Source organism: Mercenaria mercenaria, chromosome 7 (assembly GCF_021730395.1).
Source record: "Mercenaria mercenaria strain notata chromosome 7, MADL_Memer_1, whole genome shotgun sequence".
In the NCBI taxonomy this organism is placed as follows: domain Eukaryota; kingdom Metazoa; phylum Mollusca; class Bivalvia; order Venerida; family Veneridae; genus Mercenaria; species Mercenaria mercenaria.
The window spans coordinates 79,247,177-79,272,125 of record NC_069367.1 but is presented as its reverse complement, the minus strand read 5'-3'; the positions used below and the strand labels follow the sequence as shown (position 1 = coordinate 79,272,125).

The window sequence follows — 24,949 nt, the reverse complement described above, 5'->3', positions numbered from 1 at the left end:
TAATGTCAGCATTAATGTTTAGTTTAGCAAACAAATTAATATCAAACAAACAGATCTAATTCTCGCTTACAAGCTAACGCTGCTTCAAAATGTTATCTACCAATTAAGCTTTTAAACATAGGATTTTATGGTTCTGTAATGCACATATTAACATTTAGACATGCATATAAAAAGTAATAAAACAATTAAGACATCTGTCTGTGGCTATATACGTCTATTGGTATAACACACTTACTCACTATCGTGAATCTTCTTTTTATGAATTATTTTATATGAAAAATGACGCGAATGGGTTTCCGCCATTTATTCAGAGTTCAAATATACCAAATGAATGTATATCTTCTTCAACAACAAGATTGTGACAAAATTCACCAATATCAATAAACACTTCACTGTTTTGTCCAACAGACAGTTGAAACACCCTCTGTATAACAAGGTCCTGATCGTAATGTGTTCCATTCGTGCAGTCGTTGTACACAGAAGCAATCCGCACTGCTGACCCAATGCCGGTTCTGCGCTTCACTTCATACCCGAATTTCCTATTTTAAAAGAGCCATCATGGTAAATAACGTTATCTTTAGGGAATGTTATAATGTTCAATAATTCTTGATTTATATAAATGCATAACTTATGCGTAGCTTTTAGGCTCAGAACAATGCTTAGATACAGAAATTAAAAGAAAATATGCATCAGTATTTTCAAATCAAAGATGATAGCAACACTTACCAGTCAATAAAGAATTTACTTGTCTATTTTTGCCTTACATGTATCATGTTTAGAAAATAATTTGTATTCTCTTAATATGTTCGGTGGCTTTTACTCTTTCATTTTTCCCCAAATATTGATTGCTTTGGAATAATAAGAACTTACCCATTTGATCCACAGGTATTTTTCTTGTATCGAATAATACTGTACACGTAATACATTCCGCCATTTTCCACAGATATTCCATTATCATTATGCCATAGCTTTCCTTCTGATATATCGGCAGTCCATTTAATATCATCTTTCTTCACTATTAAAAGAAACAAAAATACGTATTTAACTTCCGGAATATCATTACTGACAGCAGCATCGTATAAAATGTATAAAATGCTTCATTGAGACACTCTTCTGCAGTACAAATTATGAAATGTTAAGGCAGATCCTTTGGAAGCACAGAAGGCAACAAAGCAGCAACAACAGGCTCGGTTTTACCTCGTCTGTTTAAGAGGGGTAGTTATATTTGCAACATCATTCCCACAACCCCAGCGCCGGCATAAGCAGGTGTCACGTATGTTTTACAGCCTTAAAAGTAATAAATGCTAGCAGTTATAAATTAATTGTCGAGAGGCTTACCAGCTCCTTTTAGATGTATAGCAGAATGCTGACGTGTTAGAAACATATTGATAAGTCTGTTGTTTTTCTGTATTCCCGGATGTTTAAGCCAGTCTTCATTAACGTCTAACTCAGATGTATTGAACAACTTCATCTTTAAGTTAATAATGTGAGACAGCATCTCGTCATGGTCTACATATTCAAAATATATTGTTATTTTTGTTGGTATATCATTTTGTCTACAGATAATTCTCATCAAATCCAAATACATTTTCTTAAAAAAATGTAAAAGTCATCTACACTCGTACAGTATCTAAATAATGTGAGCAATTAAGGATACTTGAAATCTATGTATATAAAATACATCAAGTATTTGTTTTTCGGTAACAAATGTTACAACTTACCTTCTTCCAAATTATTCAGTCTTGAATGGCATTCGTCATTTTTCTGAATAAAAAATGCTTAGAATTGAAATCAAATTATATATCCTATTAAAAAACCGAAATTGATTAAGCATTGGAACGTTTTGGTAAAGTTCATTGATCGAATTGGGAAAGCTTCAGAACGCAACTGATGAATGAGTGAATTTACCTGGTCAGTTAAATTCGTAAAAACTGTGAATACTTTAGAAATATCCTCTATGCAACATCTTTTGTCTTGGCGTTCCGTGAAAAATTTACTCAAAGTTTGATCCAGGTTTCTACACGACACACAATAAACACTTGAACTTGCAATCCAGTTATTCGATGATAAATGCTCGGATACAATTTGTTTGATATCATCATCTGATTTTACTTCATGATAATATGACAATTTAAATGTTACTAAAATTACTGGCAAAACGGACACAACACAGATGATAAGAATTATGTTCACAATTGCCAAAGCAACAAAGAGTTTCTTCAAGTTGTTGTAATTTTTGCGTAGTTTAAGAAATCCGACAGCTTCAGCATCCACAAACGACTGCATATTTTTTTCCTGAAACTGATGTATCAGCGTATCTCTCTCTGTTATCGCTTTTATATTTTCGTCACGAGTATTTGTAAGTTTACTGCCCATGTTTTTAGCTGCATATGGAATGGTTTCTGTACCAGTGTCAGTAGACTTTGTGATCTTCGTCTCCGTATGTGATGCGCTTCCGTGCATTCCTGATATAGCTTTACCTTTATTTTTTAATTCGGTTTGACATTTACAACTGATGCTTTGCTCACTATTTGGCCTGTTAAAATGTTTTATCTCTGTATCAAACTGTGTGAAACAATAGCAGGGGTGAGATAGTATCCTCTCCAGTGGAATTTTTGATTTAGAATAATTTTCTTCAAGATTTTGTGCATATTTTCCTCTAAATTCTGATTGACTATCCTCGAAACTGCCAGTTGCCTCATCGGTTGATTCAATGTTTAAGCATTCTCTGGCATAACCTGGAGCTACAGGCATTCGTTGGTTTTGATATGCTTCATTATGTACCGTCCTAGGAGCGTGAAATAATGACAAACGTTCTTTTTTCTCTGTTTCTTCTTTTTGTAGTCTCTTTTTACGATCTTCGACATGACGTTTCGGTCCCTCAAATATTTTCCTTAATCTGTCGAGCACTCCATATTGATGCAGATGTTCAGTAGATCCTTTTATTTCACTAACAGGAACATGGTCTGAGATGGAAAACGTATTTCCAGGAGAATACAATGTTTCTCGATAAGCATTTGCATCATGTAGAGCTTGATGATCAATTGACATTGTAGATATATCTGTGTCAGTGGTTCCATCTGAACTATCACTAGTGAGACGCCTATGCTCTGACATTGCTTCTATTGGTTCCCTTTAGTACTTCTAGTACAGATGGTACACTGATAATGTTATCCGTATCATTGCTTTGTCAACCTGTATTCGTTAGAAATGTAATGTATGTAATACAAAGTAAGCACACTTTAATTAATAGAACGTATGATTTTGTTTTATATTGATTCTGTTTTATCGAAATAAAGACATACTTTAATTCGTTACTTGTTGACAGATCATACTAACCAGATACGTATTCCTTGTGTATAAAATGTAAGCGTATAATAATATAATAAATACATTTGCTATCAATTTTATACCGTCGTGTGCACAAGTCGCAGTTTAATTTATGTTTTCCTTTCAAAATAACCCACTACAAGTTTTTATAGCAAAAAGGAAGAGAAAATAAGAAAATTAGGTAAGTGTGATACTGTTATCAGTGAAATATATATTTTATACTCTTTAAGGTAGTTCTGCACGTTTGATTCACCGGAAGTCGATTGACAGGATAACATAGAATGATGCATGAACTCGGCATACGGAAAGGAATATTATTAATGAAATTCTATATTCTTGAAGCAGTTTTGACCCGAACATGCAGAACTACGTTTAGAATTCTGACTCTAAACATCGTTATGTCCGTACAACATTGTTTGGAACGCAATATTTATAGCCTTAACGTGTTATTATTGTAATGTCACTTTTAACGCAACTAGTGTAAATGCAAACCAATACTTTAAAATACTCTTCAATATAAAAAGAACTTGAAATGTAAGGATTTTAAACCTATTTGATGTACAATCTTTCGATTATTTAAACAGAGACATTAATTTATTTGTTTGCCCCAACATGCTTTGATGATTTTTTAAAATCTCATGTTTGTGGTTCGTAAATAGCCCTTTGACTTGATGTCTCATTGCGTCGTCTATGATAATACGTCTTTACGTTCCGTGGTAGAAGCACAAATAGTGGAAACGTAATCAATATATTATGATACATATGTTATTTTTTTACATATTCCTCTTACCAATTACGCAAAACGTATTATTATAACTAGAATGATCAAGTGTGATCTTATTGAAACATGAAATAAATCAAAAGAAGAAAGTATATTTAGTTAGTGTAATCTAAGACTTACATCAGTCATTTGCGTTACAATCCCCAAGTCATACACTTATGGGTACTTCAATTAGCTATGCAAACTTTTCTATCTATGTGTAAACTGGTGCCTACAGAAGCCTTACGTTAATAGCATATGAACAGCAAAGACAAAAAATATTGTAATAAGAGAAGTGTAAAAATATCTATTTTTTCCACCTGATCTGATCAGCTGGCTGTCCTTCAATTTGAATACTTGCTCGAGCAGACAAAAACACATGAACTTTTTGTGAGGTGAGAAAACAGTTTGGATAGTTTTCAAAGACCTTGAATTAATAATTTTATACAATATTAAATGTTCATATGCCATTGTTTTACTAGGCCATATAATTCAATTAAACACTCCAGTGTACTGTGATTTAACGTATTAGATACCTAATAGTGTACCTCCTTTTGAAGAGAATTCAGTTCATACCATAAAACTACTTTTGACTTAAATTTTTCAAGGGGCCATAGGTTCAAGCCCCACTGGGACCGAATGTCCCTCACTATATTCCTTTTTTCTAGTAAGTTTTTACTTTTTTCAAGACTTATTATTGATTTATTGTACAAAATTGGAAATTTTGATTTGATAAGCGATTTCTTGCTGTTCAGAGTGAATTTACCTCTGAAACAGGGGGTAGCGTTAGACATCTTTAAAAATATAACATACGGTAAAACGTCTCTAATTTGCCTTTACTCTTTAGATTACATATTGTGGAAGAAATTTAGGTAGGTTTCACTTCTGTCCCACGCTTATTTTTGAATGAAGTGACACAATTTTAAACAGTACCACAGGGCTTGACCTTAATTTTTCAATGTTGGAGTTAGAATTTTGTCTCATTAAATTCTTTTACATGAGGCACCCTAGAAAGAATTATACTGGCAGTTTTATTTTGTGTTTTATAATTGTTTACCAATAGTTTGACGCTTATGATATAATGAATTCTCTACAAACATTTTGGACAATGGCCATCACTTATAAAAATCGGCACGGTAAAAATTGTTTAAAAATTGCAACACAGTGCAAAACAAGGTCAACTTTAAAAATATACCAAGCGGATGCCATTTTTTAAACATTTCTATTAGGTATCTAATACCTTAATGAATAAATGGCGTGTGTCTGGAGGTTATATTTGCCAAACATGATTTCGTCTACTATCCCGGTGCAACATGAATGTTATGAAATCGTTTTTATCTACCAAACTGTGATTTGCAATATGGAAATTGTATTTAACGTACTAAGCAAAGGCAGGCAATTGTGACACAGTCGTCAAAATAAAAATAAACAACGGTATGCAATAATATTTGCAGATTTACTGATACGTCACTAAGATAAAAGATGAGGGCAGAATGCCTAGAAGCAACGATCACAGGAAACAGAGAGAACCACTATTTGCACGGCAGGCCATCAACAATAAAAACTATTATGGAAAGAAATATAACAGACAGAGTGCCTCAAGTAAACATCATCAAAATATATTTCACTTAATATAATATGAATAAAATCTGTGAAAAGATATTTTGGAAGCACAGAATGCAACATAGACAGATAATAGTGGACTCAATTTGATTGAGTCTGTTCATGGGAGGTAATGAAATGTGCAACACCTCTCACGCCCCTACCACCGGCTTAAGAGGAACTCTCGAATAGTGGTCCAAAAGGATATATAAAATATATAACAACACTGAAACGACATAAAATTTCGAAAATAGAGAAAATATTTCACAAATAAAAGGATAAAAACAAAAAATAGCGACACCGCCTCGAAACGGTCAATAACTTCGGAGGGGATTAAAACGCGTTTGGGGCATACAAAAATAGAAAAAGGGGAAAACCACATGTCGCCCAACACGACATAAACGAAAATGTTGTTGGCTAGGTTTGACTGAGCCTGTTCACGAATGGTAGTGGAAATGCAAGCTACCGTCCACGCCTTTTAGCCTCAGGTTGAGTAGCAAACACGATCGGAGTAGACGGGTTGCTTCAGAATTCCAAAAACAACTACCTTTTAATTTTATTCAGGATACATATATGGGTATGGAGTAAAAATGTGTGGCGGCGGTATTGGGTCAAGAAAGAAAGCAATGATAAATATTCAACAGGGAAAGCCTCACTCCAAAGTCGCAGTCTTCCTAAACCGTAAACCATAGCAGTGTAAACTTGAACGCGCCGAAAAACAGGATGGATATTCTGGAAATATAATCTGTAAAGTAGATCCCTCGGAAGCACCGAGAACAAGTCAAACAGTGAAAATTGCAGACTCGGTTTGATTGCGTCTGTTCATGAGCAGTAATGGAAAATGCAACACCGCCCACGCCCCCTAGCACCGGCTTATGCAGTATTCAATTTTCAAATCTAAATGAATTGAAATCAATGATCCCGAAGGACTAGAAAATATAACAACACTGAGATGAAGTCGGGGCGACTTTTTACGGCCGCCAGACAACACTTAAAACCCACTGTTGTGAAGTAAACATAATCTGTAAAGTAGATCCCTCGGAAGCATCGAGAACAATGCAAACAGTGAAAACTGCAGACTTGGTTTGACTGAGTCTGTTCATGAGCGGTAAAGAGCCACGTTCTAACAACGCAGCCTCTCGAAGCTTTTGACAGACGCCGAGAGTTTAGAATCGATAACAATCCGAGAAGGATGAAAAGATAACAATAATGATTGAATGTATTTGAAACTCTTTACCGCCGTAACACAGCAAAAGCAACACAATTGTGAGCATGAAAACCCAATATACACACATGCACGCTCACAAACACGCAAAGTGACAAGACGCACACGTGCACGCGCACACATATATACATACGTGCCTACTCATAGAAAAAGCAAATCCCGATTGTACTGAATAAAACTTTCTTTGTAAACACTTTAATAATCATCGCAACATAAAAGGAATGTTGCATAACCGAATTAACTATAGAATTTGCTTAATTTGTGATCTCTTGTTTGAAAGTGTGCACCTAGAACATTTTGGATCTTTAAGAAGATATCAAACTTTTTCAGGCATGTATGTACTATTATGAACTTTTATAAAATGGGTCGCAATACAGTAGTCATTTTGATTTTTGATTACTAATATTGCTCGTAATATGAAAAAGAACAATTGAAAGTAAATGTGTGTGTTTGGATTAGGCGTCTGTTTCAACGATTTTTCAGTCACATAAACGACGATCATTTCTATTTGTATGGACTTAAAGCACAACGTTAAACTGTCACAGTGGAATACCCCGCCGTATTCACGTGAGATCATACCCCACCCGGTTGCTTTATACTGACACCGACTAACAAGTCGTAATACTATCCTCTTATTACTGAGCGCCAAGCAAAGAAACTACTAGTTACTGACCATTCCAAGGCGGTGCCCCTATTTTCAACTGGTTTTCTGTCTGTCTTGTATTGTCTGTTGCGTATGTTGTCTTGTTTGTTGTAAGCGTTTTTTCCTCCTCCTCACTCCCGCTCCCCCCTCCCCCCCTTTCCCCTTGCATTTACGCTCCTTTTTGCATCCCCCCCCCCACTTTACTTTGAGTTAGTTTTCGTGGCTCCCCCTTATTTTGGCTGCCGGAATCCTGCTTATAGGGATGCGTTTGTGTGCCTGTGAGTCTAAAGCGGTGCCCTACTGTGTTCTTCTATCTTACTTGTCTGTTTTTCTATGTTAGATAGTTGGGTGTAGTTGTGTGTTTATCTTTGGTACATGAATGTCTGCGCTATTGTGGTTTACATTGTAGTGTAAGTGTGATTAAGGAACGTGGTATTCCCTTTGTATATTTATCCTTGTTCTACTTTCCCCTTCACCCACCTTTACACCCCCCCCCCCCCCCCCCCCCACACACACACACCTACCTTTACCCCTTACCACTTCCTCCCCCTCTATCTATATTTGGAATAAATTTATATGTTCTTGTCAGATTTTTTAAGCAACCCGTCTGTAATATTTTTCCATCACAGCTTCTTTTTGTTGTGGGCCTACTTTGCAAATGCGTAGCTCTGAGGCTGTGTTTTGGTGCTCTGTGCTTCCGAGAAATATACCCTATTATCTTTTGGTATGACGCGGCTAGGGAGCGAACGCTCTCGAGGCAGGCTACCGAGGCGGTTATAAGCATTAACGTAACATGTAAATTACGCAGCTGGTTGTTTGTTACAAATTGGTTCAAGGTTTAAACTACATTGGGATTTAGGCAGAAATATGATATTCTATACGTCTAATGAGTCGATAAATACGCGTAGTAGAATATATTAGTATTATGTATATACTATTACCTCCTAGTGTAATGATAAGAAGTCGTTAGCGGTTTCTCAAAACATATGTCTGACGTACAATAAAAATTCGACTACGAAACACTTCCTGATGCCTCAATGAGATCATTACACTTTTGTGTATAATCTTGGTCAAGGACACAACGATCGTATTTTGTACGGGCAATGCGCATTGTCATTATATCATATTTGCGTTCATTAATACGACTTTCAAGAAACTATTTGAAATTTCAAGAAATAAGAGATGAAACATTTTAGCTTGTTGATCCTGATTTTCATTTGTAATAAATCAATTTAAAGGTACCTTCCATGGTATAAGACAGGCATTGGAATATTTCATATATATTTTTATGCAAAAAGCAGTTCTTTATATATTCCACGTGGTTACTTTGTAATCGTTTGTTTTTGTCGGAGTACGGAAACCCAATTTTAGAAAGTGAAATTAAAGTAAAGACATTGTCGTTTGTTTTCCCATTCCTTAAAAAATCCAAAGATGTAAAAGCTCAACAATGGCGGCTGTACGCAGTAGTTCTGAGATTTCGGTAAGATCATTTGACCGTAACTTGTTTTGGTGTACTAAGTATTATTTTTTTCCACATTTCGGTTCATAACGCCATTGGTTACTACCAGAACTTTTACTTTGCAATATTTATGACTGCTAAGTGTCGTGGACGACAGTTAATGGTTTATCGTGATCTTTAAAAGTACGCCGATTTTAACAATTTTCACTGCTTAAATATTGAAAACAAAATTACTGGACCACTTACAAGTAGATCTGTTTTCTTTTATGCAACTTAATATTTCTTTGGATAGTAGCTTTTAGTTGTAACACTGTAGTTGTAAATAATGATAAGTAATTATAAAGTATCATCGAATCGTCTATTTGTAACTAGTAAGCCTCATCTTTTTCTTTCGTTAAAGTGATCTCCGGTTTCCATATATTCTTGTTGGCATATATTATGAATGAGATCGGTTCACTAGATTAGTTACTCAATCTTGAAGTGCTTTAACAGAAGAAGATACAAAAATTGTATCATTAAATGTGCGCCCCACGCGAGGGTTTGAGCGGATACTTATCTAACTTACGTGAATCTGTTTGCGAACCTCATCAGTTAATCTTATGTCTGAGGTGTGTCATTGTACCTACGTAATAGTTCTGACTGGAACTTCTAAGAATGTAGAATCATTTTTTTACAGTTAAGATTTGTTTTTATACTCTGTGACCTTGAAGAACATTAGCTTTTAAGACATATAAGAACAGAAAAAAAAACAAAAGTCGCCGCACTCGTTTTTATTCTACAGGGTAATTTCTTCACCAACTGTTTAAGCATTTCTGAAATGAAGTAAAATTGAAAAAAAAGAGTGAACTTTATAAGACATATAATATCCCACTAAGTGTTATAGGGATTTCAGGTTTTGCAGGTTACCATGAATACAAAGTGATATCAGTATTATATAAGCATAAAGCCAAAATGTCACTAACAAATATCTTCCATTGTTACCCTACCCACTTTTTCAAAGGAAAAAAGAACATCTGCAAAATATCTGATGTTAAGATTTTAAAAAATTCGAAAGAAAAAAAACTTGGGTCACCAGGACACCAAAAGCATCTAAGAGATATATTTGGAAAACACATGTAAAATACTGGTGATAAAAAGTGACCTGCTTAAATAGATATTTGAAATTACCGAACCCTACCCCATTTTGCAACTTACATCAGATTAAGGCAAATGCCGGCCAAAAATAAGAGTGACATTTTTCACAACAAATAGAATCTGTTTATCTAAATGGTACATTACTAGTCATATTTTGATTTAGCATTTATTTTTGACATAGATAAAAATGTCACTTCTGGTTTGTGAGATATGATAACAGAGATTTGAGTAAATATGAAGTGTTGAACCAGTGCGAATATGTAGTACAATTCGGGTGTTTATATAAAACTGCAGCGAAACTTATGTTTCTTTTGTTAGTGGACTTGCTGTGAAATGTGCACGCTCTTTTGCACTGCTAGGTGCGTAATTGGTCTGGTATACTATGGTGGTGATAAGTTCGTATAAACTCTCTCTCTCTCTCTCTCTCTCTCTCTCTCTGTATCACCATCAAGACGTATTTACTTCATCAACTTCATTAAGCTGTAGTGTATGAATTAACTTTTATACCTTATATCATCCAGATGCTTTACAAGTGCGATACACTAGTATAATATTCCTTTTCGTTTATTACTTGTTCTATATATTATATTTCAAGTTTATTCAATATGCGTTGTTTCTAAAAATATCAATACGCATTTATTAGGTCATTCACACTGTGTCTAAATGATCTACAGTAATTGTGTCAGATCCACAGACTTTTATGCCAGAAGTATTCAAAATTTTATTCTTTTCATAAATATACTTACTTGATTGAATATTATAAACGCTTATCTACACGTTTCGCTCATTGAATGATTTAAAGTAATTTATAAAGCCTGTCGATCGTAGGCACAAAGCTAAAAGAACATATATTATATCTTAATGGTTTGTTTTGTTATTTTTCTCAATAAAGATAGTATATATTTGCTTGTTTCAGTGTCAGATCAAAACATCCCAAGATGCAATATTTTCAAGACTGAAAATGTAAGCTATTGTGTTCACGAGAATGAGTAGTTTATAACTTGATGTTGTACATTTTTTTCTAACTAAATTTTACCCATTTTATAGTTTCTTACCAGTGAAATTTAGATTTGAAAATTATATTAGAGAGTTGCACTTTGGAATTACCAGATATATTTCGCTCTAATATCCCAATAACTCGCTTAAAATCTCAATGTCGACATTAACTGGACAGAACTGATGTGCGTGAAATTAGCCAGAGCAAGCAGAGTAGCCAGAGTTCAGCTAGAGTTTAGCCAGAGTAGCCAGAGTTTAGCCAGAGTAGCCAGAGAAGTCAGAACTCTGGTAACTCTGGCTAGCCAGAGTAGCCAGAGTTCAGCCAGAGAAGTCTTAACTCTGGTTACTCTGGCTGGCCAGATTAGCCAGAGTTCAGCCAGAGAAATCATAATTCTGGTTACTCTGGCTGGCCAGAGTAGCCAGAGTTCAGCCAGAAAAGCCAGAGTTTCTAGGAAGTTAAAATGTTCTGGCTACTCTGGTCAGCCATAGTATCCAGAATAGCCCGAGTCGCCTGGATTTTGTTTGCTTTGATTAGTCTGGCTGGCCAGAGTAGCCAGAGTTTCTAGGATTTTAAGAATAGCGAGAGTAACCTGGTTCACAAAACATTTTCCGTCTTAGCTGAATTTGATTATGAAACTTAATATGTTATTTCTATCTAAATAGCATGCTTTAACTGAATTTCAAGTTAATTAATATTTTCAAGTGGCTATTTAGAGTAGCCAGAGTAGCCAGAACTCTTGTTACTCTGGCTGGCTGGCCAGAGTAGCCACAGTTCAACCAGAGTAGCCAGAGTTCAGCCAAAGTTCAGCCATAGTAGCAAGGGTTTCTAGGATCTTAACATATTCTGACTACTCTGGTCAGCCAGAGAATCCGGAGTAACCCTAGTCACCAGGATTTCATTTGCTCTGGTTACTTTGGCTGGCCAGAGTAGCCAGAGTTTGTAGGATTTTAGCATGTTTTTGCAACTCTGGCCAGCCAGAGTAGCCAGAGTTATGACTTCTCTGGCTGAACTCTGGCTACTCTGGTCAGCCAGAGTAACCAGAGTAATGACTTCTCTGGCTGAACTCTGGCTACTCTGGCTAGCCAGAGTAACCAGAGTTCTGACTTCTCTGGCTACTCTGGCTACTCTGGCTGAACTCTGGCTACTCTGGCTAAATTCTGGCTGAACTCTGGCTACTCTGGCTGAACTCTGGCTACTTCTGGCTGCTCTGGCTAATTTAACGCACATACAGAACTGAGTAAATGTGATAGAAAAGTTAAATATAATGAATTTTGGAGATTGAAGTAACTAGTTGTTTAAAGTGTAAGTTTTTGTCACGGGTGTCATTTTAAGGGAATTTGGGACATGGAAAGTGTAGGTATATCTTTATATCTGAAGTTGCTGTGTATCAAAAGGGTACGTATTCCTTTGTAAGTTAATAAAATACACCAAACAGTTGCAACGCATATTTTGATTCTACTCTAATATTCCATGCATAGTGTTTCCTGGTTCAGTATGTTATTGTAATTGTAACAAATCATTTTATGATACAGTACATGCATATTTCTCAAGTCGTTCTTGCCATTCATATACAGACTTGCTTCAAATTTAAAACCAATGCAAACGAAGTTAGATAAAAATGGTATCAGATACACAATGATAATATTTTGCACTTTGAAGTTAATTGTCAAGCGATCAAATATTTTCCCAGTTTTTAAAACTTCTTTAAAGACGTGAACAGCCATGTTTAAAGTGAATGAATCACTGTTAAAATTAATTTTATTTTCATAATTTAGCAGCTTTGTTCATCATTTGTTATATTCAGAGTCATCTTAAATTACCTTATATACCGCATAATGACTGAAATCATTACTTTTGTATCCACTTTGATTACTGCTTTTTGTAAGAAGAATAGTCTTCCTAATTTTTGGTCACGCCTCGTGGTTGAGGAAAGAATGAGTTGACAGGCAGAAACCTTTGGATGTAGATACAGGACAGTTAAACAGATCGTTACTTAAAAATGTCAAGCCTGGCAGAAAGTAAAATACCTAGATTTTTTAATAATTATATTTCAATTTTCGGTTAATAGCTAGAAATGACATAGGTTGTTTCAATGTTTCTAACCAAACAGTATAATACTATATAATATCTTTTTGCTTCTTTGCTTCAGAGCAGATGACAGAAAACAGGAAACTGAAAGAAAACGTTCTTTGCTTACGTTGTACACAGAACTATCGTTCTGTTTTGTCACATCTTCCAATCTTATTTCATGTGACATCTGCCATGTGTTTTATAAAAGCTGTCCTATTTGTGGAATGGAATTAAGGGCTTGGAGAGATGTTACGCGGGTGACAAACGACTTTCATGTACATCATTGAAGATAATGCGGCGAATAAACAAACGGAAAATGAATACGATATGATAGTGTAAAACGTGTGGCAAAACAAAATGTAGAAATGAAATAAATATACTTACAATATATCGACGTTTCACATTTAATTTAGACATTTTGTTTTAAAACCAACAAAGTCCATGGCAATTTTAAACAACTACGAAAAAATATAGTATTGGGTCTTTGTAATGGAATATATTCATGTGGTGAGACTTAATTTACATATCTTATAAAAACTGTAAATAGTGTGTAGATCATAGACCTGTATTAATATTTCAGCAGAATATATTAATTTTGTTCTATTTTGAACTATTTTATAAATTTGACTCCACTGAAGTTATATTCAGGTAGAGAAGCGGACGATAAATATAATTTAAGATTTAAAAAAAAAATATTGACAAATTTAAAGGGACACTGTGGTGACGTGTTTACTTAAATCTAAGATTTTGGTAATCTGACCTACGTATGTAAGGTAAGGATTTAATCTGCGAACTTCTATAGAATATAATTGTTCATTTTTCATTTAAAATTTGGTAAATCTGCTGTAGAATATCACGTGTCCTTTATTGATTTAATTTTACTTTTCATTACCATCGACTAGTAAAGTACACGTCACAATTTGCCATAAATATATTACTATCAAAATGACTGAATAAGTTTCAAGGTCAGTGGGGAGTTTATACTTATTTATTGACGCCGACCACAATCAAGAAACAAAAACAGTACACGTACTGTATAAAACGCCATGGATAAGAAGTTGGAAAACATGACATCGCGTTTGGGTCATGCAAATGTCACTCCTGTCCTATTGTTACGTGTTTGAAGAGACGGTGTAAATAAAACGATTTCCTGACAGAAGCTATAGCCTAATTAAAAAAGTACCATGATGGTGTACCAAGTAAAACATATAAAAAGAGCCTATTCGAGGTATAATTACACCAATATATCCAAGAACTTGTATGAAGTCAAACCCTTTAATCACATGACTACAGACATCTACTCCCACTGTAACTACGTATGGAATAGTGGACACTAACTTTAGAGTGGTCAATCACCAATCATGCATTATGCTTTACCATTTCGCAGTACATTCTCATCTTCTTGTACCTGGTTATGCAAATATTTGATTGAAAATGAAATTATGTTTGATTTACCGTAATAATAAACTACATTTCACTCTTGTATTAAGACCATGTTAAATTAGGGTTTTAAGTTTTAAAAGTTCGAGCGGTCTTTGTTACACTTTCATGCAAGGAACACATTTTCGTAATAAATAGATTTCTATCTTAACAATCCCCTAGTTTTTAGAATGCCCTTTCAATTATGTAAGAATCAATGCCTATTTACAACATTTCAGAATGAATATTATTTGAATATCATTTTAGAATGAATATTATTTGAATATCACACCTTTACTAATCAGGCATGATATCGGTCGTACTTTGAATAGTCATTCTGACTTCCTTAATTTGAGTATAATATTGTTTGTAATATAGCAGTACGTAACAGATTTACGCAGTTGTTTGCCCTATATCGTTTTGTTCAAGGTTAAACTACAGTGGGTATTTTCCAACATTATGATATAATTTATTTCTAAAAATAGCTTTTAATCGATAAATACGCTACGCGTAGTAAAATAGATATATTAGTGTTATTTATATAAACGTTTGCGGTTTAGCCTTGATCTTCATTTTTTTTTGTGATATATATCATTTTACTCGACGTTTTTTATAATGTGTGACATAGGAAGTGTTCTTTCGTTCCAGATGAATACATGATGTGAAAACCTATGTTTCAAGGAATGGAAACAGATATCCAAAGAATTTAAAACAAAATAAGATGCATTTAGAGATATTCAACTGATCTTTTATTATCACAACATTCATTACACACTTATTTACAGACAGCAACATAAGTCTATAAGATTAGGTGTTGTCAGTAAATGATGATTATATCTCTTTTCTACGGGTAATGCTGCCACAATGATTATTATGCATATGGTGTAACCTTGTGCCTCATTTTTAAAAGTCTGCTTCGATTTGTTATAGTTTCTGGTTCTGTGAGATCGTAGGGTCTTTTCAATTGGCAATATCTAAATCCACCTAAGCCGATGCTAGGGGCCGTTAGGAGTTTAATTCCGTGTTATAAACAGACTCAATCAAACCGACTTTGCTGTTGTTATGTTTGGTTTCGTTATATGCTTCCAATTACTTTATAGATTTTATTGATGAAATGTATTTAACTAAATAATCTATGGACGATCCAAAGGTCACCGTTGCAACTTTTTGTCAATTTCCAAAGAAGGGATTGTAATCTACATTGGTAATTCTTTAAAACAAAAATAAAAAATAACATGCGCTATGAAGCTAAATCATTTGTCAAAAAAATCGCACAAAAATAAATTCGATTACGAAACACTATCTGGTATTGCAATGAAATCATTAAACTTGGTCATGGACACAACTGCACTATGACCATGTCCAACTGGCGCGTTGCCATCTTATCCAAGTAATTATTCAAATAAGAGATAAGTTTTTGCACTGATTGAACGTTTTGCACAAGCAAGCGAAATCTTGATGTGTGCAATACCTTTTACACTACTAGCATCAGCTCAATAGTGAATTTGTATTATCCAAATAAACTGAATGAAATCCATGATCAATATAGCAACTCCAACAACTCATTTTACATGTACTCGCACAATATTATGGGATTATGGAGACCATAATCGAAGGAAAAGATCGAACGACTGTAAGATCACGAGTATTACGTTCAACAGCATAGTAATGTAGCTTGCAAAGTTCAAATGGAATATTGAAGTTTATGATAAGTAAAAGCATTTTGGCATTATTATTCAAATCGCTCTCATTACTACAGTATCTACATACGTGTTGTCACGCATTGAAAACGCACTCTGTCATAAAGCTGCACGTTATCTGTCTAGAGAGATGAAAGTCATAAAAGGACAATGACTTTCACTTGATATATAACAACTTAAACAAAAAATGAAATTAAAAATTCTAAAAAGCAATTGTTTGAAATAAATATATTTGAAAATAAAATCCTATTTAATTCTATATAAAACTAGCGAGCCCCAGTGCAGGGCCAATTATGACCCCAGGTGCATGATTTCCAAAAGAAACTAGCTAAAGGACGTCTACATAATACTACATGGCAAATATCTAAGCCCAGGGCGTTAAAGTTGAAAAAAAAATGTACTTTATGCCTATTCAAGGGAATTAATTCTTACTCAGTAGAATAGTACACTGTATAGCAGTTTCCTCCCTTGTTCAAGATGCATTATAACAGTTTAACTAGTTTTCTTTCTATTTTTCTATTTTATACTCTAGAGGCTAAGTGCCCCGATTTGAACATATTTGGGTGGAGACCATATAATTATGCTACAGACAAAGTTTAATGCAGATCTATCAAATGGTTCATGAGAATAAGACTTTTAAAGGTATAGCTAATTTTAGCTTTATCGGCCCCTAATAGGGACCAAATGCGGTCCCCGTTTATATACACATTGGAGGGGACCATATAATGATGCTACAGACCAAGTTTAATGAAGATCCATCAAGCGGTTCATGATAAAATGTTGTTTAAAGGTATTTCTATTTTTAGCCCTAGCAGCCTCTAAAAGGGGTCAAATGCCCCTATTTGAACGGAAGAGGACCATATAAAGATGCTACATACCAAGTTTGATGAAGATCCATCGAGCGGTTCCTGAGAAGAAGTCGTTGAAAGGTTTTTTTTTTCTATTTTCAGCTCTAGCAGCCCTTAAAAGAAGCCAACTGCCCTCATTTTAACACACTTTATAGAGGACCTCACCAGGATGCTACAGACCAAACTTGGTGTTATTCTGACCAGTAGTTTTACAGGACAATATGTTTATATGAAAATATGGACGAATGACGCCGGACCAACAACCTATACTTAAAGCTCACCCTGAACCTTCGGTTCAGTGAGCTAACAAAAGAAATATAAGGTAATGTTGTTGGTGGCATCCATCTGTCTTAGGAGATAATGGAGTTTGCGCCGTTGTAATGGCAGCGCCTCCTATGGCTGAAAGGTCCATATTCCAGCGGCACATTTTGTTGCAGTTACTGCAGGCAAAGCCTGAATCAGTCTCCGTGGGCACTGACTCTGCCCTCTGTCGTCTGCGCTCTCTCTTAACATCCCACTGATCCTCTCTCCTCTCACTCGTCTAAACACTGGTCTTGACGGCAAGTCTCCAGGCGTCACGGTCAGAAGCTGTGGTTTCCAGGTCAGCCGGATGGATGTTGCCGGCCTTGCACACATCCTTGAATCGGAGGACTGGCCTGCCGGCGGGTCTGGAGCCAAGAGCTGACTCGAGTTCTGTGCTCCCTGCTTCAAACCAGTCTGGGTTCTTTCTCCCGCTTGCCGAAGGTATCAATGGCGGAGTTGTAGATGGCGTCACGGATGTGCCCCCACCTCTCATCCGCATTGTTGGTTGGACAGTCCTCGAGAGCCTATTGGATGGAGTTTGCGAAGCGCGCATGAAAGTCCGGAACAGAGATCGTGGCTACGTTGATGCGTGGACGTTCTTTCTGCTTGGATCTGTGGATCCGTTTTGGTTGAAGGCGCACTTTCGTCCCGACCGGTGTCACATGCGGAGCTGTGGTAGCTGCGGGTTATGCGAACGCAGCTCGATGAGCTTCTTCTGGTGATGACGAGATCCAGCTGGTGCCAATGACTGGATCTGGGGTGTCGCCAGGACACTCTTATGTTTGGGTTTTGTCTGGTAGAAGGTGCTTGTGACACACAGGTCATGGTAAGAGCAAAGCTCGAGAAGTCTCTGCCCATTTTCATTCCGCTTGTCGACACCGAAATGGCCGACGCAGCGGGGCCTGGAGTAATGGTCGGCTCAAATCTCGGCGTTGAAGTCCCCGAGCAAGTATAGACATTCTTCCAGCTCATCATAGAAAAGAATCCATCCTTTGCCTCGGCAAAGGAGCACAGTGTAGGAGTGTAGATGCTCAGGATGTTCACTGGGCCTGACGAGCTGGAGGGACGGAGGGAGAGGATTCTTGCCGTCTCGGGACGGCCGTTCGACTGCGGACAGCAGGGTGTTCCTCACTGCGAATCGGATGCACCAGGTTGGCTGTAGGATTTGCCGGAGCAGTGCTTGTGTACAGGCAGCCATCCGCCTTCGGGGCTCCACTCCTTATTTGAAGAGTTTACTGCCTTACACTTGACCATTGGATCAGCTTGACCTCCTCCGCCCTTTAGCCGTTGACTCATGAAAGCTGCTCCTCCGCCTAGTGGTGCAGTGTAAGGTATACTTTACTATTAATGTATGAACAAACATGATAAATTATCAAAAACCACAACGAAATATTTTGCGACATCTGTCACAGGATATATGAAAGCTGTCCGCTTTGTACAATAGATTATTGAGGTTTTCTGACCTTGAAAGTGGTTAGTAAACAGGAAATGATAATATCGCTAATATTGATCTGCCATAATGTAGACTGGGACTTTAACTCAGTTATTGTTTAATCTTTTAAACAAATATAACATATACAGGATGCTTAACGACAAGAAGATATTCACTAACATCACTTAGTCTAGGATTATGTCATCTGTTAATCAAAATTACTCTTACATTAGTAATACAAGTTCGTGATATTTGCAAGTATTGGTGGAATAGCCATGCTATTTGCTATATTAACACTTTGTATTATAGTATCATATGAATATTCAACAATCTGGATTCCTTTTCAGGAAAGACTTAAGAAAACTGTTAAAATGTAATCTATGATAATATTTCAATTCTTTGTCTCAAAGTTTCAACGCCAAGGCCTTAAGAAAAAATAGAATACTTTGAAATTGATACTAATGTAAACTAGTACAAGATATGAACACTTCCTGATTTGACGTAACGTTGTTTTCCGTTAAATCAATATCAATACTATACATACTTTTAGAAAAACTTATTGTTACCTAGATGTTAAAATCACAACTAATTAAAACAATATCAAATAATGCAATCGTTTAATTTCATTTATTCTAACCCCTCAATCTATCAGAAACTGGTAAAAGAACTGCACCTATTCTAGCTATTCATCCACTATTATGAAGAATGTTCTTTTTACTGGAGAACTTGGGGCGATGTTGGATGATCGAAGCAAAATGTCTCATCTTTCATCATTTATAGTTTATGTAATGAACACTTTATATATTAAATGTGATAGCTCATCGGTTGGCAAATTAGCGGAATGTCCATGAAACGCCTTGCAGAAATTAGATCAGAGTGGATGGAAATAAATATATGCCCGGATTTATAAGTACTAAGAACTTCTAGTCTGGTAGATCTGAAATATACATTTGGATACTTTTATTTGGCATTCATTTCACGAGTCAGATCGATAAACCTGTATACAAATCACGTTAGATTATATTTTTGAACACAGTATCTCCTAATTCATAATTCATGATACATTTTACATTCAGTGTGTTTCAGTTTCATTTACATTAGCAGCATGTAAGCAAACAGTGCGATTTTTAATATGTTTGGACGTACTTCTTTTACAACAGCCGAACTTCTTCGCTGTGTAAAGCTTAAAAAAAGTTAAAAGTTGTTCTATTACGCCTTTCCATATGTGCATACTCTGTTGTACTGTAGTTGAAATACAATGCAGCTGTTTTCTATGTAAGAATATCAGATTTCGAACAGCAACAAACTCTAAGCATTCACTGAGTTCATTCACTTTAATGTAATTTTATGTTTATTATGTTTTAGAATTTAGCTTGTTATGTTTGTATGTAAATTAAATACAAGTACATAATGACATACAAGCGGATGTGTTCAAACTAATGTATTCAGGAAGATAAAACAGCAAAATGATTCCCATTTTAATACCGATTAGCAATAATGTAACCGTCTATGACATACACATTTTTGTTGAACAATATTTGCAAATTAATAGCTCGACCATAGAATTTATTTGTACAATGTCGAGACTAAGCTAGTTAGGATCGTAATACAAATACAATGTCAAAAAGTATTCGTATCATATATAATTATGTTTTTATGATGACCTATTAACAAATTATACTAATTTACAGTCATTTTTGCAGTACGATGTATATAAATTGTGCATGTTTTGATATGAATGCATAGCAATTACAGAACAAATTAATGAATTTAATAGGATCAGCTTTGAAAGCAAACGACGTTGGTAAACAAAATAAGAGGTAATGAAGCTGCAGCTACCAAAGCCCCACTCCGCGAGAGACTAGCCTACACACGCATTAACATGACTTACTCATCACACAGGACCAGAAAAAATAACAATACTGAGTCTCTATGTGTGGATACTTTTTGTCGCAGCCAAACCACTAAAAGACTGTTGTTGTGATAGTCTTATATCGTATGAAAGAATAGAATGCGAGTAAGTAACAAATTAGCATGTTCCATGACAGGTAATGGAATGCGCAGTACCTCTTACGTCGGGGTTATCACCGCCTTCAGCGGTGACCTATTATACGAAAACGAATGAATTCCTTGAATTATTAAAACATTTTTACTGTGAGAATTCAGAAATCAAATAATAAAGAATTCTCTTTTAAACTAGCGTCGTGTACATGTTGTGCTCGCTACAATTTTAGATTTAAAAGTGTGTTCCGTATTCAGGTGCAGTATGTACGAAAAAGCTGTACGCTATGACTAGTGTAAGCTATTAAAGCTGTTAACAATGTCATTGCATACGTATCAGCTTATCATACATGCAAAATTATACACAAACAAGGCAACTATGACCAAGTGTTCCAATTGTTCAAAGACAATTCTACGTTACGAAGCGGTATATGCATTTGTGTGTAAGCCGTATAAATTATGAATTATTTATTTTTAAGTCTGTCTACGCTTGATAAAGCTTTCGACAACATAAGTATAATGCATGCCTTTAAAATCGTTGTAAGATTTTCTAAACCCAATGCAATCATTTTAAAAAAGCGTTACAGTCAAAAGGAATCTAATCGAGAAAACCCCATTATTACAAACGTCACAGTTGCTTTATTCAATTTCGATTATATATGAACGTACACTGATTTTTTCTGTGCTGTTTTGAAAGTATACTACCATTTGTAAATGCCTTAGAAAGGTCCAGTGACTATTTTCTGTTACGTAGTAGTCGTAATGATTCAGTTTCAGTAAGTAAATGATAATGTTTAGTTGTTAAACAGACGTAGAGAAGAACTACATGACAGTGACACAGTGTAGAAATGTGAATTTCAATAAGCAGTTCTTATCAATATTTCATTCTGTAGTTTCAGTATTTTATTGTCTTAATATAAGCAATAATCTGTTAAATATTGTGAAATAATTGTGTGGAAATATGTTTACTTTTGACTTACTCGTTCACTGACTCTCATTACATTTAGTGTGGACACACATTACTTGATTCTAAAACTTTTGACAGCGTGTGTTATATATGAAACAGACAAAACGTAACTAGTGAAGCCCATTAGTTTTTTGTGGTTGTTGTTTTCCATAGGATTTAACGTCGCACTGACACACTTTAAAGTCATATGGCGACATTCCAGCTTTGATGGTGGAGGAAAGCCCTAGATGGCCCTCCGTTCATTATTCATCATGGGCGGGTACCTGGATAGAACCACCGACCTTACGTAAGCCAGCTGGATGGCAATGAAAAATTCAACGGCCCGAGTGAGGCTCGAACCCACATCGGTGAGGGGCAAGTAATTTGAGGCCAATGGCCTTACCAGTCGGCACGGAGGTCCCTCTCATTTGTTTGTAGATTTCATCAGATTTCAAAAACAATTATATCATGCAATTTGTTCTCTGTAGCAATATACTCCTGATTGTTTCTGTCATACTGTATTCTTAGAGTTTTATGTTGTCCCAGTTCAACTTGTAACACACTTTGCACAAATAAACCTGTATTTATACTTCTGCCAGTTGCACATCCTTTTCGCACTCTAGCAATTGGTAGGAATTCCATTGAATAGTATTCTTGGCTGATACTATACTCGAAGTTTCTGAAAGCAAATCCATACTAAAGTCTTAATAAAAGATGAATATTTCTAAAACATTTCAAACACTATGCCTCAATTTTAATAATGTAGCCAATAAGCTAAGAGTTATCGTATCGCATGTATGTATATCACTTTCCTACCAATTTCTTGACAAATTCAAGAATTACATATTTTATTTAATTTTATGCCGTATAGAATTGAACTGCATGAATACTTAAAGAGGCTATTTTCTCTATGAATTATACACTCAAACTTATCTTTAAGTGTCATTATTCATTCTTTTTTTTCTGTATACTTTTTACATTAAGAAAACACAAAACATACTCTGTTCCGTTGCAAACTTTCTTTGCGAAATGAATGTTGCAGTAGATAAAATATTTTCCGCCACTGTTTACATGAATGCCCTGCTCGTCATACGACAAGTCACCTGATTGTATATCTTCTGTCCAACGGATACCAGTGTGGTCAGCTGAAAGGTAATACAGATGTTCGGAAGCAAGAACAGTGGAATAATTGACAAAATAAAGTGTTCTAACATGTATAACGTATTTAGTTATCGTATTTTTGTCCACGATCTTTTCCTATCATTCAACATTATGCATAGCTGTTCTGGTATTTTCTTTGAAATCAAGCGGCAAAACTTAGGATCATTTCTTTTTACTATCTATTTACTTTAAACAGGAAGTGTGTGTAAAACAAAACTAGCTGAAACGTTTCAAATTTGAAAGAAAAACTTTACCTGTTCCTGTCAAATGTAATAATGAGCTCTTTCGATTTAACAGAGTGTTAATCAGCCTGTTGTTTTTCTGTATTGTATCCCACATAAAACTTTCTTTTGAAACGTCATTATTTGTGCTATCTGTCACATTAGTTTTGTTTGAGATGAACAAAGCGGTCTCTAAAATGTTGATGTCTTCTTTCAAGTCATCGATTCCTACAAAAACGATTATTGACCGATCTAGGATTAACATCGCGGAAACATTATCTCTTTCTTGATCAAAATTCATGATTATATTTTTGTAATGATCTGATTAAGTTTGATAAACATGTTTTAAGTTTTGCAGTTATATTTGAAATAAGTCAGCTACTTCCTTATGGTCGATCAGACACACCAGCAAAATAAAGTACTATGAAGGTTAATGCTTAATAACATCTTTTTGAAGATAGAAATAAAAACTTACTTGACTTGAGACTTCTTACTTTCGAATTGTATTCATTCAAACTCTGTAAAAGAACATATTTCCTTTTTTGTTATAAATGAACATTATGAATACTTTTCGATCTCATTTTATGTTAGTAGTTTAGCGACCTTTTTAAACACAAGTAATCGCAAGGACGTAATTGTATCGGGTATAAAACAATGTTTGATTGCTGTCTCAACATTTAAATGACAGGTTTGTCGCTGCATATAAATTAGATATAAGATAAAACAGCACATGACATACCTTTAAAAATGTATATTTCAAAAGTCGAATGAAGATCGATAGATTTTCAATGCAGCATTTGTTGTTTCCAATGGACTCAAAGAAATGCGGTTCAGTCTCTCTCAAAGCGTCGCACGAAACACAGAAAATATGTTTATGCGCTCTACTCAGAAAATCATTTGATGCAAGATTTTCTTGAACAATTTTGTTTATATCATCTACTGATGTCAAAAAGTTTGGTAAGCTTCCATATTTATTTCTTGCGCATTTTGATTCCAGGTAAATAACTAAGAATGAACACACAAATAGAAGGACTATTGTTAAAGCTACCAAAAGCAGAAATAATTTTTTCAAGCTCACGAAATCTTTATCTATTTTTGCAAGCTGTTCATGCGTGACCGTAACTATGGTATCCTGCTTCTGAAAATCATTTTTATCGTTGTCACTTTCTTGAACATCTGTGTCAGTATGATGAAAAGAATTCTTTACGTCAAGTAGTAATGGTTTAGATGTGTACCAACTCATTACTTTTTGCTGAACAACATTACAGACAAAATGAAATTACAATATCATTCATCCAACTATTTGAGCACAATACAATTTTGTTATATTCCTTAGCTCAAACTTATGCAGTTGAAAAGTAAAATAATTCTTATCTTATTCATCCACTTGACATTGTTTCTTTCAGTTCCTGGGAAATATAAAAATAGATTTTCAAAAAATTGCATTAAGTCTTTTTTTGTTTTTTTTTTTTTTAAATTTTTCTACGCGTTTGGTTATATATTACAAATGTATTTGTAAACAAAGCGCAATGATCTTATTTATTATGCTTGTTATTATTTTTAAACCTGACATATTTGTATATATTTATATCCGTATGTGCTGTTTCTAAAAATAACCGTTCGAGTGATAATTGATATCTCTGTTCTAATTCTTCTTTCGGTTTCTGTACGATGTAATTTTCTGAAAATCACATACTT

The 24,949-nt window shown here is 35.1% G+C and overlaps 2 protein-coding genes across 4 annotated transcripts; both read right to left on the bottom strand.

Moving 5' to 3' along the window:
* On the bottom strand, window positions 1-4,347 carry LOC123553887 (uncharacterized). Of its 2 annotated transcripts, none has more exons than XM_053548738.1 (6): window positions 4,232-4,347; window positions 1,909-3,195; window positions 1,722-1,764; window positions 1,339-1,509; window positions 871-1,015; window positions 1-539 (listed from the first exon to the last, which is right to left on the bottom strand). In XM_053548738.1, exons 2-6 carry the CDS (start codon window positions 3,115-3,117, stop codon window positions 308-310), a joined length of 1,800 nt encoding a protein of 599 aa, XP_053404713.1. In that variant the 5' UTR covers window positions 3,118-3,195; window positions 4,232-4,347; the 3' UTR covers window positions 1-307. The 2 variants fall into 2 exon arrangements, with proteins under 2 accessions (XP_053404713.1, XP_053404712.1); XM_053548737.1 differs by lacking the exon at window positions 4,232-4,347 and adding an exon at window positions 3,340-3,451.
* Window positions 4,348-19,841: 15,494 nt separating this feature from the next.
* LOC123553810 (uncharacterized) lies at window positions 19,842-24,669 on the bottom strand. 2 transcript variants are annotated; one of them, XM_053548740.1, is made up of 6 exons: window positions 23,991-24,669; window positions 23,727-23,769; window positions 23,285-23,479; window positions 22,870-23,014; window positions 22,273-22,548; window positions 19,842-19,859 (listed from the first exon to the last, which is right to left on the bottom strand). In XM_053548740.1, the coding sequence occupies exons 1-5, from the start codon at window positions 24,492-24,494 to the stop codon at window positions 22,314-22,316; spliced, it is 1,122 nt and encodes a 373-aa protein (XP_053404715.1). In that variant the 5' UTR covers window positions 24,495-24,669; the 3' UTR covers window positions 19,842-19,859; window positions 22,273-22,313. The 2 variants fall into 2 exon arrangements, with proteins under 2 accessions (XP_053404715.1, XP_045199406.2); XM_045343471.2 differs by lacking the exon at window positions 19,842-19,859 and having other exon boundaries at window positions 20,388-22,548.
* Between the last annotated feature and the right edge of the window lie 280 nt (window positions 24,670-24,949).